We start from the raw sequence: 19,634 nt of genomic DNA, 5'->3' as shown, positions 1-19,634 counted from the left end.
TCACGCTTACCAGCTGACTGCTTACGTAAATGTGGAGGGCTTTCCCGCTGCAACCAGTTTGTCCTGTTAGCTTGTCGTGTATGTCAGCAGACTTGAGACGTAGAGAGGAGTTGACCACGACGACGACGATCAGGTTTGAGTCCGGGGAAGAGCAGTTCCAGAAATCAGGTAAGTCAAAAACAGAATCCAAAAAATAAAACGAGTAAGCGAATAACAGGATGAGACTACGGTAAAATCCGAAAACGTGGTAGAATCAGACAAGGGCTTTTCTTTTCTGGACAGCTTTTGTAAATCATTGCTTGGGTTTAGGGAAGTAAGCAGATGGGCGGGTCAATCGATAAAATTGGTTGGGTTTAGGGAAGGAGGAGGGTGGGTCAGTCGATTGACTCACCCTCCAGTCATTCAGTCAGTCAATCAGACCATCAGTCGACCGCGGCCTCTGATGAGTTTACGCGAGAACAGCACGGCCACAAACGGCATTCCCAAGATAAATTTTAAATACAAAAAAAATTAAAAATCACACACCGAGACCTCTTGTGGATTCGCGAAAACAAAAATGACAAAAATACATACCTCCCGAGACATATTTTGCGGTCTCCAGAAATGTCCACAGGACTACATTTTCAAAATGAGCCTCTGTTGGGAAAAGGTCCGTAAACACTGCTCTGCTCATGTTTTGTATGTGTGCAGCACTAGCCCTGGTTTCCAGTCATGGAGTGACAATGTGAGTACTGTTATCTGCACGTATGAACAGATATGAACAGGTGTGTTCATGAACAGCGTTTTGGTCCAGACAGAACAAGATGCACCTGATGCAAGGTTTTCATAGCTGCCAGTTCTTTGACGTTGGCTTGATACTGTATATCCCAAGCTTAGAACTGAGCACAGTAATAACTAAAAACCTGCTCTCAGACGGTATATATACTGCTCTGCTATATGTGTCATGCCTGACAATTGTATATACTGTACAGTTATACCGATCTTTCTCATTTAAATATGATTTACAGCATTCTGTATGTGGTCACAAACTAGTGTCAAAACAGCACATTTTAGTTAACTGGCAAACCAGTGTGGAAATATAAATTTCTATCATCTAATTTCAAATGAACAATAATCTACGTATAACTGCAAAGTTATATTCTTTGGTTTTTAATTATATCATTTCATTAACATGCCAGCTAGGAGGGACATTAACCTTTTGTCTTTCTGATTACAGGCTAAGCCAAAGTAATGCAAATTGTTAGTTTCACAGCATGGTTGTGTCTATTGTTTTCTCTTTTCGATCAAATGGTCAGGCGGTTTCTGTCTCCAGAACATGATCAGATTAGACCTGAAAAAGCAGTTTACCCTGCCGACCACAATTCTTAATTTGCATGCTTTGTTTAGCCATATCCCCTCCTCCTAAGAACACAATATAGCCATGAAATCTTTGTCTTAAATTAGACTTGTGTGAGACTTGTGACAGACTTGTGAAAGAACTTGCAGACTGCGGACCTCTAGTAGGCTCTTGCAGACACATGAACTTGAGAGACTTGTGAAAGAACTTGCAGACTGCGGACCTCTAGTAGGCTCTTGCAGACACATGGACATCTTAAAGACGCTGTATGACTGCATTTTTATATTTCCTTGGCCAGTATAAAAAATAAAATGCAAATGCTCACAAAGCTAAGAATGAAAAACCAAATCATCCATCAGTTAAGCTTTACACATTACATAGTCCAATATCAGACTTTTGCAAAAGAAAACAGTAAACTCCCTTATGAGACTGGACTGGTTCTTCTGTGTCTTATGTAATGTCCAGGGGAAATGATCCCATGGCGGGTGAGTTTTCTAGTGGGTAATGAGAAATATTAATGATCATTCCCTCCCGGTTGGCTCCAACACAAGCAAATGCCACTCAAAAGCCAACGGCTCAGCGAAATCTTATCTGAGTCTTGTAATTGCACAGGGTTTTAAATGAGCAGCCACACAGTGATAACATGCACAGATGCACAGTGTCTATGCGCCAGAAACCTTATAAAGGAATTGTAATTATGCATCAGCTCTATAACGAGTGCTGAACAGCTAATTGAAGGACACAGTTTGTGCTTTAACTGACCCAAGAATCTGACATCAAGCTAACATTTGCTCATTCACTGGGGACTGACATGGATGATATGCATATAAGCAGTTTTTCCCTCTTTCAAAGCCCAGATGTGAAGTGCCTCCTCACTGTCCTACTTTTTCTCCCTACTTTCATTATTTCCTTTCATTCTCTCATAAAGAGAAATACACCAATGAAGGGAGGGGGGGGGGGTGCAAACTCGTTTTTGCATGCAAAAGTGCACCTCACCAGCTGCTTAATTTGTACCGCTGCTTTCCATAACTGTTGGTGGAGGATTCAAATCAATTTTCATAATGCGGCCAAATGATTGATGTCCTGCACATTAACTTTTAATTGGGATTTTCTGACTGGGTAAAGGGAACGGGTGTTGGTGTGTTAAGGGATTCTGATTAATAGCGTTTTATTTATCTTAGTAGTGTGGCTCATCCTGATGGGTGACTATAGCTTTTGGCACATTTATCATCATTTTCATAACTCTCTCCTTTTACAGTCTTCAGCTAAGTGAGCAGACTCTAGAAAGGAAATTGAAAGAACAGTATTTTCCATTTCAGTGCGAATAATCTAAGCCATTAATAACATATGAATGTACATTATACCACTTATTACATGTTTTATTCTAAAGGAAAATAAGTAAATAAAAAGATAAAAAATAATGAACCGAGTTGAAACGGCGATGGTCAATAAGCAATCATCACACATAAAATAAACTTGACCGCGGAACGTCAGGACTGCCCAATCAGATTCAGGTATTCCAGTAAACCGTGTAACTGGCTCACATATATGAATTGCCAGCTAACTTTCTCATAAGCAACTCCTCAACTGATATGGATTGGGAGTCATCCAGGACCTATATATTTGTGTGGGGCAGAGTGTGTTTGTGAGGCAGACTGTGTGATCAGAAGGAGCCATGCTCATATCTCATATTCACTCAACTGTGATCCATTGCAGAATCACATGAATAAATTTGGAGAAATATACTGACCAGGAGAAGTAGGGTTTTGGTGACATTCATGAGGATTCCTTTCAAGTATTTTGTAATGTACATGCCATTTTGTTGTAAAATCATAAATACACTTAATACTTGACTATATATATATATATATATATATATATATATATATATATATATATATATATATATATATATATATATATATATATAGTAACATGCATATATATTGTAGTTCTTGTCATTATGTTTGACAAAAATGAAAACAGTTGCTCTATGCTCATTCGTCCCAGAACAAGCCAATGAAAAAAACACAGCCCTGAGAAGTAGTAGGCTGCCCTTGAAGGAGGGAAACTGCAAATTCAGTATTCGGCAAGGAGGAAACGCCTTTGAGCCGGCAGAGGGTAGATCGCCCTATCATTTGAACTGCACTGGACTAAAGGAGGTCAGCAGGGAAGCATAGATCACTCCGTAAGTCTTCATTTGAAAGAGAAGTGGCAAACCAAGTGGGAGAGAGATAGAGGAGGGGAAGAGAGATAGACGAGCCGGTCGATAGGGAGCTAGATCCAGGTTGGGCCGGTTTCCCCTTGAGAGAGGAATCAGGCGGAGAACAAGCCAGCTGAAATTTCAATAATCAGATCAGACCTGCATTAGAAGGTTTAACACCATTGATTGCTTTAAACTTCATCGCACTGTAGAGCTTCGCAACAGAACCAAAAGCCTGTCTCAGGAGAAACATATCTTTCCGCAAAACTCACAATAATAGTTTATCAGAAAGTACATGAACAGATGGACGCACAAAAGCGTGAGACTGCGTTTTGAGTATTTTCAATTCACGCCGCGCTCCTGTCAGCATCTGCCTGGCACTCGGCCACGCTATCGAGCGGCTGTAATGAAATTCAGGAATCGACTAAAGCACGAAAATGTTTGGTAAAAACTCGGGGCTTATGAAAGTCCTCAGCCTTTAGAGGAGAAGACAGGATCAGTTTACCAATGAGCGTCGACCCATAATCTAGGATGCCCTGAATATCTGAATGGCTTTGTCTGTCTATATTTCCAAGTCTCTTTGAGTATGTGTGTGTGAGTGTGTTATTGCATGCAATCCTTCTAGGGATTAATTAAACAAAGCCTAATGCTAAATTTATCAGTGCTGAGAATCAAGGAGCTTATTTAACATAAAGAAAAGCGAAATGAAAAGTGGAAATTAGGTCTTCTATAAAGCATATGGGGTTGTTAATCTAGAAGCGCAATAATAAGACCAATGCATCTGACACGGAGTGGACATCAGGTGAACATTAGAAAGCCCTTGGGAAACAGCGCTAAGGCTCTCCTTCCCTTCTGTTGAATTAGAACCCACCATTTGAGCACAGAATCTGGCTGCGATCGGGGACTCGTTTGACAGCTGCAGAGTTCTTGTGACATCAGTCAGCACAGGAATATAGCCAAAGTTCAGCTTGGCAGCAGAGACAGAGACAGAAGGTCCCTGGCCAACACAGGACAGGAGCAGCTCCTATAGAGAAAAGAATGTGATGTACTGAATGTTTTTTGCATGAAATGGAATAAAATTATATTTGTCAATGGACATGATCTTCAGCAACAGAAACTCCTTTGATAACAGATCTATTAACAATGAAATTCTGACAGAGAAAAAGCACTATATGCATTTTAATCATTTTAATACTGTATCAACAGTGGCTGATGATTGATGATAGCACTAGCACAGACAGTAGGATGTTTAGTACAGCATCTCATGTAATGGAAGAGAGAAACCGTATTATCACCTGAAAACTTGGCTTAGCAGAAACTCCTATAGCTCCTGTAATGTGATAATTCACCCAAATGTAATATTTAGTGATGTTTTAAAAACAAATTTCGGGAGAAGCACGATTAGTTTTGACAAGGCATAACGTCAGAATACCCATATCTAACAATTGGGTAAGTCTGAGTCTAAAGTGAAAGTAAACATTCATTCAATCATTCATTTTCTTGTCGGGTTAGTCCCTTTATTAATCCGGGGTCGCCACAGCGGAATGTACGGCCAACTTATCCAGCACATTTTTACGCAGCGGATGCCCTTCCAGCCGCCACCCATCTCTGGGAAACATCCACACACACTCATTCACACACACACTCATACACTACTGACAATTTAGCCTACCCAATTCACCTGTACCGCATGTCTTTAGACTGAGGGGGAAGCCGGAGCACCCGGAGGAAACCCACGTGAAAGCAGGGAGAACATAAAAACTCCACACAGAAACGCCAACTGAGCTGAGGATCGAACCAGAGACCCAGTGACCTTCTTGCAGTGAGGCGACAGCAGTATATACTGTGCCACTGCTTCGCCGAAAGTAAACATACGTGGAATAATTCTTTTAATGACAGTTGACAAAATGAACACACTGTTGTCAATACCATTAATCAACAACAAAAGGCTAAATCAAACCCTAAATAATTTATTGAGACATTTTTTTAATGCCGTAAACAGTAGATTATAATGCTAATGGTATTTAAGTGGTACAATTTATTTTTTACAATGTAAACCATATCAATTAAAAAAAAGTGTGCACAGAACCATGAACTGTCCCACCCCTACTAAATGCTAATATCAGAATACTAACTTCACTCACCAATGGTGGGTCTTTTCGGCCTAGTACAGCGATGTAAGCTGTTTGCTCTAGGTTGTCCACTTTCTTGGCCTGAAACACTACAGGTATTAGTTCTGTGCTGTACGGCTGGATGATTCCTCGTGCATGAGGACTAGAATAAAGGACAGCAGGGTCTTCCTCATACTGCTGCAAATACAAACAGAAACCTGTGTCATATGCTTGAATATCATAACACAAATCTCCAATTTCTGATCTAGAAATGCAGTAAAAGAAAAAATGCATTAATTGTGATGATTTACCTGAGGCAAAAGACCATAGCATGCAGGGAGGTCAGTCTCATTGACCAGCTCAACTGATTGTTCATATGGATGACCCAGAAAACAGTTCTGGAACTTTAGGACTGGGTTCTTGAGGACCACATCAGGAACAACACATCTACAGGAACATTTAGAAATAAACTTTTTATTTATAGGATTATGCCCACTAATATATATATATATATATATATATATATATATATATATATATATATATATATATATATATATATATATATATATATATATATATATATATATATATATATATATATATATATATATATATATATATATATATATATATATATATATATATATGCATATATATATATATATATATATATATATATATATATATATATATATATATATGCATATATATATATATATATATATATATGCATATATATATATATATATATATATATATATATATATTTTTTTTTTTTTTTTTTTTTTTTTTTTTTTACCTAGCTTTGATTGGAATAGCCAAAACCTCCTCTCCAACACCCTGAACATCCAGCACTAAAGCCAAATTATAATCTTGCACAGTGTTAGAGCAAAAGGTTAACTGCAAAGCAAACACACAAATTAAGAAGTTTAATGTTTTTGAAACAAACAATAATTTCACATATTTTTTTTACTAAAACTTTACTCTGATATACGATTCCAAAAAAAGTTGTGAATAAAAGCTGATAGCAACGATGTGGAAGTTTCAATATTATATTCAGTGTAGAACACAGGTGACACGTCAAATGTTTAAACTGCGAAAACGTATCGTTTTAAGGGAAAAATAAGTTGATTTTATATTTCATGGCATCAACACATTTCCAAAAAGTTGAAACAAGACCATGTTTACCACTATGAGGCATCCACTCTTCTCTTTACAACAGTCTGCAAATGTCTGGGGACCAAGGAGACAAGTTGCTCAAGTTTAGGAATACTATAATAACTATAATTATATTATACTATAATAAGTTTGAGGTCTGAGGTCTTCTTTGTCGCATCTTCCTCTTTATGATGCACCAAATGTTTTCTATGGGGGAAAGTTCTGTACTGCAGGCTGGCCATTTCAGTACCTGGATCCTTCTTCTACGCATTCATGATGTTGTAATTGATGCAGTATGTGGTCTGGCATTGTCATCTTGAAATAAACGTCTTCCTTGAAAGAAACGACGTCTGGATGGGAGCATGTGTTGTTCTAGAACTTGGATATACCTTTCAGCACTGATGGTGCCTTTCCAGATGTGTAAGCTGCTCATGCCACACGGACTCATGCAACTCTTTATTATCAGAGATGCAGGCTTCGGAACTGAGCGTTGATAATAGCTTGGGTTGTCCCTGTCCTCCAGATGACATGACGTCATCCAGTATGGTTTTCCAGCCTTGACCTTTACGCACAGAGATTGTTCCAGATTCTCTGATTCTTTGGAGAATATTATGCACTGTAGATGGTGATAACATCAAGCTCTTTACAATTTTTTGTAAGAAACTCCTTTCTGATATTGCTCCACTATTTTTTGGCACCATTGGGGAAATTGGTGATCCTCTTCCTATATTGACCTCTAAGAGACACTGCCACTCTGAGAGGCTCTTTTTTTATACCCAATAATGTGCCAAGTGGTCCTCCAGCTGTTCCTAATATGTACAAGTGTATAATGTACACTTTTCTAGCCTGTTATTGCTACCTGTCCCAACTTTTTTGGAATGTGTAGTTGTCTTCTAATCCAAAATAAGCCAACATTTGGTCTGAAATTTAAAAAATTCTTACTTTCAACATTTAATATGTTATCTATATTCTATTGTAAATAAAATATAAGTTAATGATATTTTTTAATTATTGCAATCCCTTATTATTCACAATTTGTACAATGTCCTAACTTTTTTGGAATCAGGTTTGCATTATTACAACTTAATATAGCTGATATGTGCTCGAATGTATTTATTTTTTTGTGTGTGTGACAGCAAAGCTGATTATTTAGAAGCTATTATTTAGTATTATACAGTTTTCAACATGGTTAATAATAACTACAACTAAAACCATAAAAAATAATGTTTGCCTACTTAACTAAAATAAATCTTAAAATACATGTTAATTATAAAAATATAAATACATTTCTTTATTTCCACTAGTTACTAGGGATATAGTTCTCAATTTAGGTTAAAACTAAAACAATAAAAGCAAGAATAAATTTATAGTTTAATAAATAAAAATGTATCTATACATGAAAATACATGAAAAATAATGATCTAATTAAAACTATTACTAATAACTACAACAGTTTAACAAGACTAAAATATAATTTATTATAACATTAAAAAATAAAATAAAATTTCAGCATTAAATGATCTTTCAGAAATTGTTCTAACACTGTGTGTTGAGTTGAAGCTCAAGTATCTTAATTTTATTTAATTAATCAAATATGAATTATTATGTATTATTATTAAATATCTTCATATTTTGTAGACATGGTGATATATTTATATATATAAATCTTTGATGAGCAGAAAGTTAAAATGACAGCATTTCATTAAATATAAAGAATAAAACATATTATGTATGATTTTTTGTTACATTGTAAAGTCACTTAATTTTCTTCAAAGAAACCTAACCACAAAACTTTCAATTCTTCCTACATCCAAAGCATTGTTTAAATAAGCAGTTTTTAAACAGCTTTGTAACAGCTGCTTGACTAAAAATATCTCTACAAATCACCATTTTATTCCAAAGAACTCTGATAGGAATATTCCTCCATTCCTCTCCCTACAGTGCTTTAAGTGTTCTAAAACTGCACATATGGGATCACAGACAACTGTCACCAAGAAATGTAACTGCCTGAGAAGAACAGTAAAGCACACTCCAGGTGCCATTCTTTTATTATGCTAACACTTCTGGGAGGCAGCCGGCCAGCTGTGTGTGATGCATCTGGGAATGTCGTCCAAATTTCCCTAATACGACTAACTACAAACCCCTAATATGTATTCTTGTGCTGAGGCCTCATTAGAGCACAGTGAGCCGCCACAGACTGGTGCGACAGAATGGGAGAAGCGCATTTGCACAGTGACAGGAGACACCCACATCCACGGGAAGCACAAAGACAGGCGGACACATCCAACAGATTAGCCCTCCAAAGTGCTGACAGCTCCCATTGATGGGAAAAGACCAGCACATGACAGGTACGCGTGGTACCTGGCAACCGGTGAAAGAAGTATGGGCAAGATAATCACAGCCCAATGGAGGGAGAGCGAGGCAGGAGCTACTATTCTCATTTATCACTTCTTTTCCAATATATTCCACCTCCCATTTTTCTATTATTAGAATGCAGCAGACATTTTTTTTCTAAAGTCCAAGCTGTCTGAGGTTTAATAGGGATTAAAGGTCTGCTCTGAACGAACGTTTAAGGCCGCACTTAGTTTTAAAGATCAAAGTTTTCGTTGACGTTTGTGGTTATGTGGACAGGTCACTGGGATCATCCTGACAGGCCGATCTGTCTTTTGCATAGGGAAATTGATTCAAATGGCTTTCGGTGAGATAATATGTTGACAGCTCAGAGAGAGCACATACCTGGATATCAATCTCAGCCATAGCACGAACTGTGCCTGTGCTGGGTGATAAGATAAACTCTTTTGGTCTTTCGGTTTGGTCTCCCATTCCCCATTCACTTCGGTTGGGCTGAGCCACTTGCTCCCTGCTGGTAATGCTCGCCTGTCCCATACCATCTCCAGGGATTCGCAGTCCAAAGCTCATGGGCACCACTGAAGTGTTGCTAAGGCAGCATGTCAGCATTTGTGGAAACCCTTGGGTCAGAGAGAGAAGATCACTGAACACACCGCACCACACACAAAACAAGATTAATCGCCATCATTGATCCTGATTGATGAAGTGGAAAGTGCAAGTTCATTTACCAAAGGACACCTCCCCAAAGTTGAGCTCGGGGACACTGAAGTGGAATGTAGGCCCTATTAAACAACCCCTGCAAAAGATGAAGAGACACGGAAACCTTCAGAAAACCCTACTGACCATGAATGAAGGCCAATGAACATGCACTACAAGTAATTATACAAAACTAAAAGGTTGTTGAGGTGAAGTCCAATGGAACGAGGAACGATTGTTTTTAGATGACTAGGCAGAGTGGTAGTTTCGAAATGTCTACGTTCAGCACTTTCGTTGGTAATCCATCTTAATCAAGAAGGAAGTGACTTGTGCTGGTTTGTTTGAAAGATTTCAACAGAGCTTGTTTAATTAAAGTTCAGCCTGTATGGATTCATTTAATCAGCCATAAGCTAATGATTAGAACAACCAAGTGTGAGGGAAAAACATTGACGCTTCTTAATAATGGTCATAAGAGGGGGTTGATTAAAGGAAGGGATGTACAATGTAGGTCAATCTTTGCATCAGATGAAGGGTATCTTAACTGCTTTAAATCCAACTTTGACTAAGCTCAACTAAAGCAATACTAGGGTTGGATCTGAAATGCAAACTTCCCTTCTTATAGTAGATAATTAAACAGTAGGCAAAAAAAGATCTACAGTCTTAACTACAAGAAGATTTTAAAGCGCACATCTTTGGCTGCGCTAGAAATTCTCTTGAATAGGTCCTTATTTTAAATAAATAATTGCTTTAGAACTGCTAAAATCTACACTACATACTGTAGTATAAATGTTTGTAGTATGAATGCAATGCATGGATGTACTACATTCATGATAACGGATCTGTTAACTCTGGAAATCTTTTGATTATTGCAAACCCATTTTCAACTTTAAGAAACCAGTTTGCGTAAAAGCATGTGTATTTAAGGGATCATACACATTTTTACTACTAAAATTCCATGAATTTTCCATGATTTTTCTAAGACTTTCAAGTAGATTTTCATGACCTAATGTTTCATGCAATGTCTACATATGAGTGGTAAAAGAAAAACTTGTTCAATTATATTACAGCATATCATAAATCATGCACCAATCTATTTTGTTTGAATTTATATTTATATCTATGTAAAATTGATTTAGATAATGCCACATCGCACTAATAAAGTGAGAGTATGTTATTGTCCATGGACAGAATAGAAGTCTTGACAACTAACTTTCAAGTATACAGATATTTGTTTTACATGACTTTCCAAAACAGCAATTGTATGAAGGGGGTCTCTGCTCACCACTACCAGTGTGCAGCATCCACTTCATAAGGGCCGAGGGAAAGAATTTTGCCAGAACATTGGGGTTATACTTGTACTATTTATAAGTGTATGAAATGGATATGTTTCTGTGGATGGCCTCACCATCAGCTGTCAGTCAATGGTGCTGTCACTTGCTGAATGAACAACTTAAAATGCGAGGACTTGAGACTGATAAACTAAGATCACAAAACTTTAGTTTATGAAGATGTGACATGACAAAACCAGTGAACTACCTCATAAAGACTCTAAAAATTGACAGGTGAGATACACTAACCTAAACTGCATAGCCTGAAGAACCAGATAAACACTAAATTAATCTTTACAGTACATTAATTGTTACATTCCATTATGCCATGTACATTTACCTTTCTTATAATTTCATTGAGCAGGGCTATTCAATTAGTTTGTCATGGGGGCCGGTTATTGAAAAGTATCCCAAACGAAGGGCCGAAGAGATATAACTTGCTATATGAGTGATGACACAACTGCATATATGCTGCATATTTTTGCTCCTTAAGACAGCCACGTTGGCTTTTTGTTAATATATTGTAAATGTTAATATATTGTATTTTGAAATAATACATAATATTACTGCATTTGACAATGATTTTATTTATTTATTTTTTTTACAAACATTCAAATGTTGTATTTCAGAGCACAACAAAAGCAATGCATTGCTGAAGTAGGCTTCTTTTACATTCAGACACATTCATATGTTATGTTTTGAACAGCATAACAATTAGGGATGCTACAATTTGTTTGTACAATTATATTGTCTAAAGAATAATCATGCTTTCACTGTTATCATGTCTAATGTAAATTCAAGCTTTATATTAGGTAAGTAGCTATTTATATTAACTATCGTCATCTGCATTCATGCATACATAATCATTTTAATAATAATTTGTCTAACATATCTTTTGTTTCATTGCACTGAAAGTCACGCACAACTCTCACCGTGGGATGTTTTCTACTGTGTGAGCCCTGAAAGACGCAAGCGTGTCGCTCCACTTCTGCCCGCATATTGTCATATTCTTACATTAGAAATAACAAACTTGCAAGCGGAAAAGACGTGATGTGGGAACGGTCGCTGCTATAGTTAATCCTGTGTGCGTGCGTATTAGCCCCGGTGTACTTCAAACTTAAAACTAGCGCACAGGCAACTTGGCATTTTGCAGTGGTTTCGTTTCGTTCCACGCAACAGAAATGCGGCTTAGAGAAGCCTTTACGATTAAAAAACTGTGATGAATTAAAGCGCAGTTAATAGTGTAATCGGGCCGCCAATTGAATAGCCCTGCCCTACACCATCGATGTTGTATGTGAAAATATTATGCATGTATTTACCAACATATACTTTAGATCAGTGGTTCTCAAACTGTGGTACATATACCACAAGTGGTACACAAGCTTCCTTCTAGTGGTACGCGGAGGAATCGCTAAATAATTAAAGTAAAAAAAATGAACATACTTTTAACACTTTGATGAGTACGATAACAATGATGTGATCAGGAAATTGGTTTTAATGGGCTAAACTTTTTATTTTATTTTAATTTTTTAATTTAATTTTTTTTTATTTTAATTTTTGGTATGTATTCTCTCATTTAAGGTTATTTTCCTCCCTGGCCCGCGTGGGGCCCACCTGGGCTGGCCTGCGTGGTGCCCACCTGGGATGGCCCGCCTAGGCCCCACCTGGGCTGGCCTGCATGGGGCCCACCTTGGCTGGCCCTGCGTGGGCCCCACCTGGGCTGGCCCACGTGGGGTATACCTGGGCTGGCCTGCGTGTGGCCCTCCATAGATATTATGTTTAAAGTGGCTGACAATAATAAATATTCATAATAATATTATGGTGGTACTTGGAGAGACAATTTTTTCTGAGGTGGTACTTGATGTAAAAAGTTTGAGAACTGCTGTGTTAGACAATCAATTTGTAACATTTAGATTATAATAAAATAATCAAAACTTCCCATCACTGGACTTGTAGCATAGCTTCAATCTTTATTGTTCAATCTTTTTTGTTTTTACTTTGAGTTACATCACATCCTGAATATATCACATGATTCTACCATAGCTAGCTCTAACATGGTTGCCCACTGAAGCTAAGCAGTGTGCATGGGTGGGAGACCACATGAGAAAGCTAGGTTGCTGCCAGAAGTGGTGTTAGTGAGGCCAGCAGGTGTTCAACCTGTGGTCTGTGTGGGTTCTAATGCCCCAGTATATTGATAGGGACTCTATACTGCTTAGTGAGCACTGTCTTTTGAATGCGATGTTAAACCGAGGTCCTGACTCTCTGTGGTCATTAAAAATCCCAGGATGTCCTTCGCAAAAGAGTATGTCCTGCAAAGTTTAGTTCCAACTCCAATCAGACACACCTGTGCTAGCTAAAAGGAAACCCTTTTCAGTCTTCTATTGGTCAAATTTTGGTGAGCGTGTGCAAACTATAGGTCTTAGCTGACAGGAGAGACACCGCTACGGTCTTCCTAAGCTATTGCATCAAATTTCAATATGGTCAGAGATATTTTTCTACAGACCTTGGTTGTGTTTATTTGAATTACTGTTACTTTCTATCAGCTCTGACATCAAGGCCATTCGCACTCACAAATTTGACACTCACTCTATATTTTCTCTTCTCTGACATTCTGTGTAAACCCTACAGATGGTAGAGGATGAAAATCCCAGTAGATCAGCAGTTTCTAAAAAACCCAGACCAGCCCATCTGGCACCAACCATCACGGCATGTTCAAAGTCACTTAAATCACTTTTCTTCCCAACATTGACGCTCAGTTACTATTTTAGCAGATCATCCTGACCACATCTACATACATAAATAATTGATTAGCTAGAAGTTGAACAAGTCATAACGTATAAAATGCATAAACAAAAAGATTTAACTGACCTTTGAATAGTATGTTTATGTGTTTGTTTGAGTGGGACAGACAATTTATCATGTTATGGTTGGGTTCATGTTTTAAAACCGCCATTAGTACATAACAGCGGAAAGCAATGGAAACTGGCAGGGAACAAACTGGTGTTGAGGAAAATGAGCAAAACAAAAGGGGTTCATTTAACAGATACTATGCAAGACATTTGACTTTTTTCAAAATGTTTAGGTCATTTATCATTTATGACAGAATTTGGTAACAGTGTCTAGCATGAGGGTAAACAAGTTTGCCTTCCGATAAAAGAATTATAAAAATGCACACATACATTTAAATAATTCTATTATGCCATGTACAGATAAACCTAAAACAAAATCCTTGATATACAAAACATCATTTACACATCATTAATAATCTATATATTTGTCTTAATATAAATAATGTTCATGTTTAAAATGCAAAACCTGTGAGGTTTACCTAAATGTCACAGTAACAGGCTTGGGGTTTCCTGCCACACTGAAGAGTAGCTCCTCAGTGAAGACTCCCAGTTTATCAGAAGAGAAGTGGACTTCCATTGTTTGACAGGCTCCAGGTGGAATCATGCCTTCAGAGGGCTTGAAGGAAAAGCAAAGGCCCAGCACTGTACTGGGCTGCATAAGTTTATACGTACCATTTATCAGTCCCTTGTTGCTCAAAAACAGCTAAGAGGAAGAGAAAACAGACACAAAAGAAAAAGCGTTTTCAAGTCTACGCCTGCACAAACTAAACGTCCAATTGTTTCATTTGTTCACCAGTGGGATCAGCTTACATTGTTTAATCACAGACTTGAGTACTACCTCAAAAGAAGGCCCATGGGATAAATCAGATTCAAACTCGAAATCCAAAAGTTCCAGTACAATTGTATTATTGGAATCATGCAAAACCTCAGATAACAAAAGGAATTGGAAAGCCACAGCGTTTGCATAATTCAGCATATGAGTGCATCTGAACTGAGCCAAAAAACACTGGTCTATTTCAAGACTCTGTGATAATAAGAGGCTTTTATTATTCAATTAAAACTGCAGTTGAGTCCATGCTACCCTTGGCAGATTGTCAGCCACTTCCTGATTCAATTTGATGCAAGATCCTGCTTCCTACGGCTTCACAACAAATACATTTTTTGATGGGTTCTTCTGTTTTATCAATAGTTTTTTTTCCCACCATGACTGCATGCTTTAGTTTGCGTAATGATTTGGAGGAGGTAATGCTAAGTGGCTTTCTTTTATAGGCTATGCTAAAGGTTAAGGAAACAAAAACACTAACAAACTGCGTTCGGTTGCAGCACTTACTCAATTAGTAAAACTCTATGTCAGACTGAATCCATTTTGCACCTTTAGCATGTCATGCAGCTGCTCATTTGTGAACAATTGCATAATAATTATGAAACAGAACATGAAGAGTGCAATTTGGTTACACTTTACAATAAGGTTTCACTATTTAATGTTAATCAGTGTATTTACTACCATTACGCAATAAAGAAAAATATATTTATTACAGTATTTATTAATCTTTGTTAGTTCTTGTTAAGTCACAGTGCATTAACTAATGTTAACAAGTACTTTAACAAGTGATAAGTAGTATTCACTTATAGTTCAGGTTAGTAAATAAATACATTAATAAATGAAACCTTTACACTCCAGGTTCAAAACACATGCAAGAGCAGGTTGCCAGATTGACAACACCAACAACAGTGTGCCTGACTATCGAGCCTAAAGGCTGACTTAAGGCTGTATTAAACAATGTTCTAAATAAAAGCAATGGCACGTGATGGGAGGAATATTAAATGTCCAAACCAACAGCTGAATATATATTTTAGAAACTATTTGTATTTCTTGCAGCTGAACAACAGAATAAACTGACAATGATCAACTCAGGTACACCTCAGTTGCTTTATTCAGTGTTAAATGCTAATAATGTGAGTTTGAATGCCATTTTACATGACATTTATTGCCATACTACTGAAAGCAACAGCAGATAGTTCACCTCAGATGTTGAAAATAAAATAAATCATTTGAAATTGAACTTTGGAGCTGTGACTCAGTGCAAGCCAATGCATATCAGTGATTCAGCATGTACATTTAATAATGTTATAGAAGTTTAATATGTATTAGATTTTAAACCTTACCATTTTGTTGGAGTGCAGTAAGTGCAATATTCTGTGCTTCTGAATAGCTATATTTAAATTGTTGTTATGTTCTTTCTGGTGCAAACAACCAAATTCAACCCAAGCTCATTCTGAAAACGTAGTCCCATGGACGTTTCTGGAGACAGCGGAATACGTCCCGGGAGGTACGTACGGCTGCATTTATTTTTTTCAAGCGAACGCTGCGGGGCGGTGTGACGCTGTTCCCTTTCGCGCTTGCCGGCTGACCGCTTACCTCCTTGTGGAGGGCTTTCCCGCTGCAACCCGTTTGTCCACTTAGCTTACCGTGTAACGTCGGCAGGCTCGAGATGCAGAGAGGAGGAGTTGACCACGGCGATCGATCGGTTTCGAGTCCGGGGAAGAGCAGTTCCAGCAATCAGGTAAGACAAAAACAGAATCCCAAAAATTAAGTGAACGAGTTTCATAACAGGGTGAGAACGCGGTGAAATCCGAAAACGCGGTAGAAAAAAAAAAAATCAGGGCTTTTCTTTTTTTGGACAGCTACGTTTCCACAATGAGCCCGGGTTGACCAAATTGCTTATCACTGCAAATCTCATCACGTAGGGTGATGTTAGAACACAGGGTTACAATATAACCTGTTTACCTAATGTTTACATTTGTGATGTTTATGTAATTTGCTAATTGATAACCACCTTATGTGGAACTCTGAATCTGCGTCTCATTTTAGAGTCTGCTACTTTTTACTGGAGGTTGCATTTCAGTCACAGATGCATATTTTGAGAGCCATGATTCTATAAATAAATATGCTGTTTTCCACCAAGGCAACTCAGGGTGCTAAAATATATTTGGCTAAACTGGCACTGGGTGGGTTAAAGCCACCAAACAAAGACATGTTCCGGCACGTAATGCATATTTTCAATGCAGATGTTTGACTTTGGAATTGATAATATTATATATAATACTATATATACTAGATTATATATAATACTATAATATATATAATATAATAATATAATAATACATTTTATTTATATAGCGCCTTTCCAGAGCTCAAGGACACTTTACAAAGAATGTAACAAAAAGAGATAGTACAAGTAGACATAAGTAGAGACAACATTAGATACACAAACATACAGGAAGTCAAAATAACAAACTGGAAATACAAAACAAGACCGAAGAGACAGAGTGCATGCGGATCAAATGAAGGGGTCAGTTTGTAAGATCAGAAATGAAGAATTCAGAAAATAAGTGAGTTTTAAGCAAAGATTTGAATTCTGAGATATTATTAACAGAAGGGAGTGAGCATGGTAGAGAGTTCGGGTGAGTTTGGGTGCAATAACAATAAATGATCCCCCCCAATTAAAGAGAGGCGGTACCGAGGGACAGCAAGAAGGCCAGAGTAAGAGAAATGTAATGAGCGAGTTTTTTAGATACTCAAGAATGTTCACTTAGCATGTTTCTTAAATATTTCCAAACATATTATGGTATTTTTATGCTTTAGAAGAGTTAAAAACTTACATACAGCACCTTTAGAGCTCAAATTTAATTTTTTGGGGAAAAACAAAAAAAGGTTTGATATCTATGCAGATATTGACAATTGTACCTTATAACTCTGTTGAGAGCCGATGACGATGTTTCCCATGTCTAGAAAGTCAAAGTTGAACCGCAGTTTTGGGCCTAAACCTTCACCCTGTATGCAGAGTGGCAGCCGAGATTCACGACCTGTGTAAGTACAGAGCATTCAAATGAGAAAACAAAGCTAAAAAAAAAAAAAGGTTCGCAAAATGAAACTGGCTGTGAAATTTCACTGGCTACAATATCAACAGTCTGACTTTCTAGGTCACTACTAATCCAAGCAGCCCGAATATTGTCAGGCCTTAGTCGAACATGTAAATAGATGCAAACCTGATATCCAGCCCTGCAGTTGGGCCTAGACACCTCATGCAAATATATCAATGCATTGTTAGAAACCAACACAAGCATGCATGAGCACAGATGTGACAGCAAAAAAGTGATTTAATTTAACATAGCATCTGTTAATATGGTGTAAGTACCTGAGATTTCACAGTAAACAGTCTGCTGGTAGATTCTGGCTTCCTGTGGTTTAAAGATGATGTTCACCTCTGCAGTGCTGTTGGGCCAGATTTCTCCTTCCTGTAAAAACAAAAATGGCAAGAATTACTAATAATAAATCATTTTGATTTATTTAAACAAATGTTATTTGTTATTGTAAGTCAAAGCCAAAGTCTGTTTTACTGTCTTTACACTGTTATTATATAGCACATTTCTGTTCAAAATGGGCCCTTTTCACAAGCCTGTTATGATGCGTTTAGGGGTCATCAGCATCTCAAATCCTTGAAAGTTTAAAATATTTAGACTTTTTAAAAAACGTATGAACGTTTATATGTATTTATGTATGTAGTATATCATCTTTGCTTTAAATTACAAAAAAACTAATTACCGCTTGTGCGAGGTGTTTCTAATGCAGTATCAATGGGACAGGACAGTAAATGTGATTATATTCTCTCCTCTGGCTGCCGTTTTTTCCTTTTTTGGAAAGTCTTTGTAACATCATCATGGAGTTTTTTCTTTTATTATTTCAGCAAATAAGATTATAAAAAAACTATTTGTTGTACTCTCCCATTCACTGCACTCTAAGTTTTCCAAACTATAATGACTTCCGCTACTGAGAAACCCGGACATATGAAAAGGGTGTATATTAATTTTTGAAAAAGCAACTGAACTGAGTTTTTTTTTTATTAATATGGTATTACTTTATAATCTATTTTATAAATATTACAAAGGTAATTTATTTCTGTGATTTTAAGCTAAATGTTTTATAGATCATTATAGTCTTTAGTGTCACAATCCCTCAGAAAATACAATTAAAAGTTGATCTGATGCTTATAAAATGTGTAGTTTTCACTTTTAATATTGAAGCTAGAGATTTTCATTTGTTTTTTCAAGATTCTTTGATGATTTGATGATCTTTGAGGATTCCTTGATGACATTAGTTTGATTTTTTTTATTACATTCTATAATGTTTTAGAATTTGTATTCTATGCCTTTTAAGATATTAACTGTATATTAGCTATTTATTAGCCATAACGTGAAGATTTTATTTTACATCCCTAATCATACTCAATACCTAAACCCAACTACCACCTTACTATTAATAAGCAGCTAATTAAGTTTTTTGAGCTAAAGGTCTTAAGCAGGTCGCACACTAGAAGCGCCGCTCGGCGGCGCGCCGCGCAGCTCCACGCAGCTCCATGTATTTTAGAATTCTAGACATAGGTTTCTATTAGGATACACACACCGGCGCCGCAAGTCGGCGGCTGTCGGCGGCGCCCGGCGACGGCTCAGGACGCAGTTAATTTTTCAGCTGCGCCACAGAGCGCCATCTGATTAGTTTCATGTTAAATATCATTCGAATGTGCGCGTCTAGTGTGTGAT

At 37.3% G+C, this 19,634-nt stretch overlaps 1 protein-coding gene across 3 annotated transcripts in view; it reads right to left on the bottom strand.

Moving 5' to 3' along the window:
* hydin (HYDIN axonemal central pair apparatus protein) overlaps window positions 1-19,634 on the bottom strand; it is a 128,014-nt gene that overhangs the window by 74,195 nt on the left and 34,185 nt on the right. For all 3 annotated transcript variants that reach the window (XM_073929185.1, NM_001114415.2, XM_073929186.1), the window contains 9 exons: window positions 18,233-18,332; window positions 17,782-17,900; window positions 14,513-14,736; window positions 9,889-9,956; window positions 9,548-9,780; window positions 6,453-6,553; window positions 5,962-6,097; window positions 5,684-5,848; window positions 4,411-4,563 (listed from right to left, as the gene is read on the bottom strand). In XM_073929185.1, the coding sequence (XP_073785286.1) occupies window positions 4,411-4,563; window positions 5,684-5,848; window positions 5,962-6,097; window positions 6,453-6,553; window positions 9,548-9,780; window positions 9,889-9,956; window positions 14,513-14,736; window positions 17,782-17,900; window positions 18,233-18,332 (1,299 nt within the window). The remainder of the gene's footprint in view (window positions 1-4,410; window positions 4,564-5,683; window positions 5,849-5,961; window positions 6,098-6,452; window positions 6,554-9,547; window positions 9,781-9,888; window positions 9,957-14,512; window positions 14,737-17,781; window positions 17,901-18,232; window positions 18,333-19,634) is intronic.

This window comes from Danio rerio, chromosome 18 (assembly GCF_049306965.1).
Source record: "Danio rerio strain Tuebingen ecotype United States chromosome 18, GRCz12tu, whole genome shotgun sequence".
NCBI classification, from domain to species: domain Eukaryota; kingdom Metazoa; phylum Chordata; class Actinopteri; order Cypriniformes; family Danionidae; genus Danio; species Danio rerio.
The sequence above is the reverse complement of the archived record's forward strand: the minus strand, read 5'-3'. Positions and strand labels throughout refer to the sequence as shown.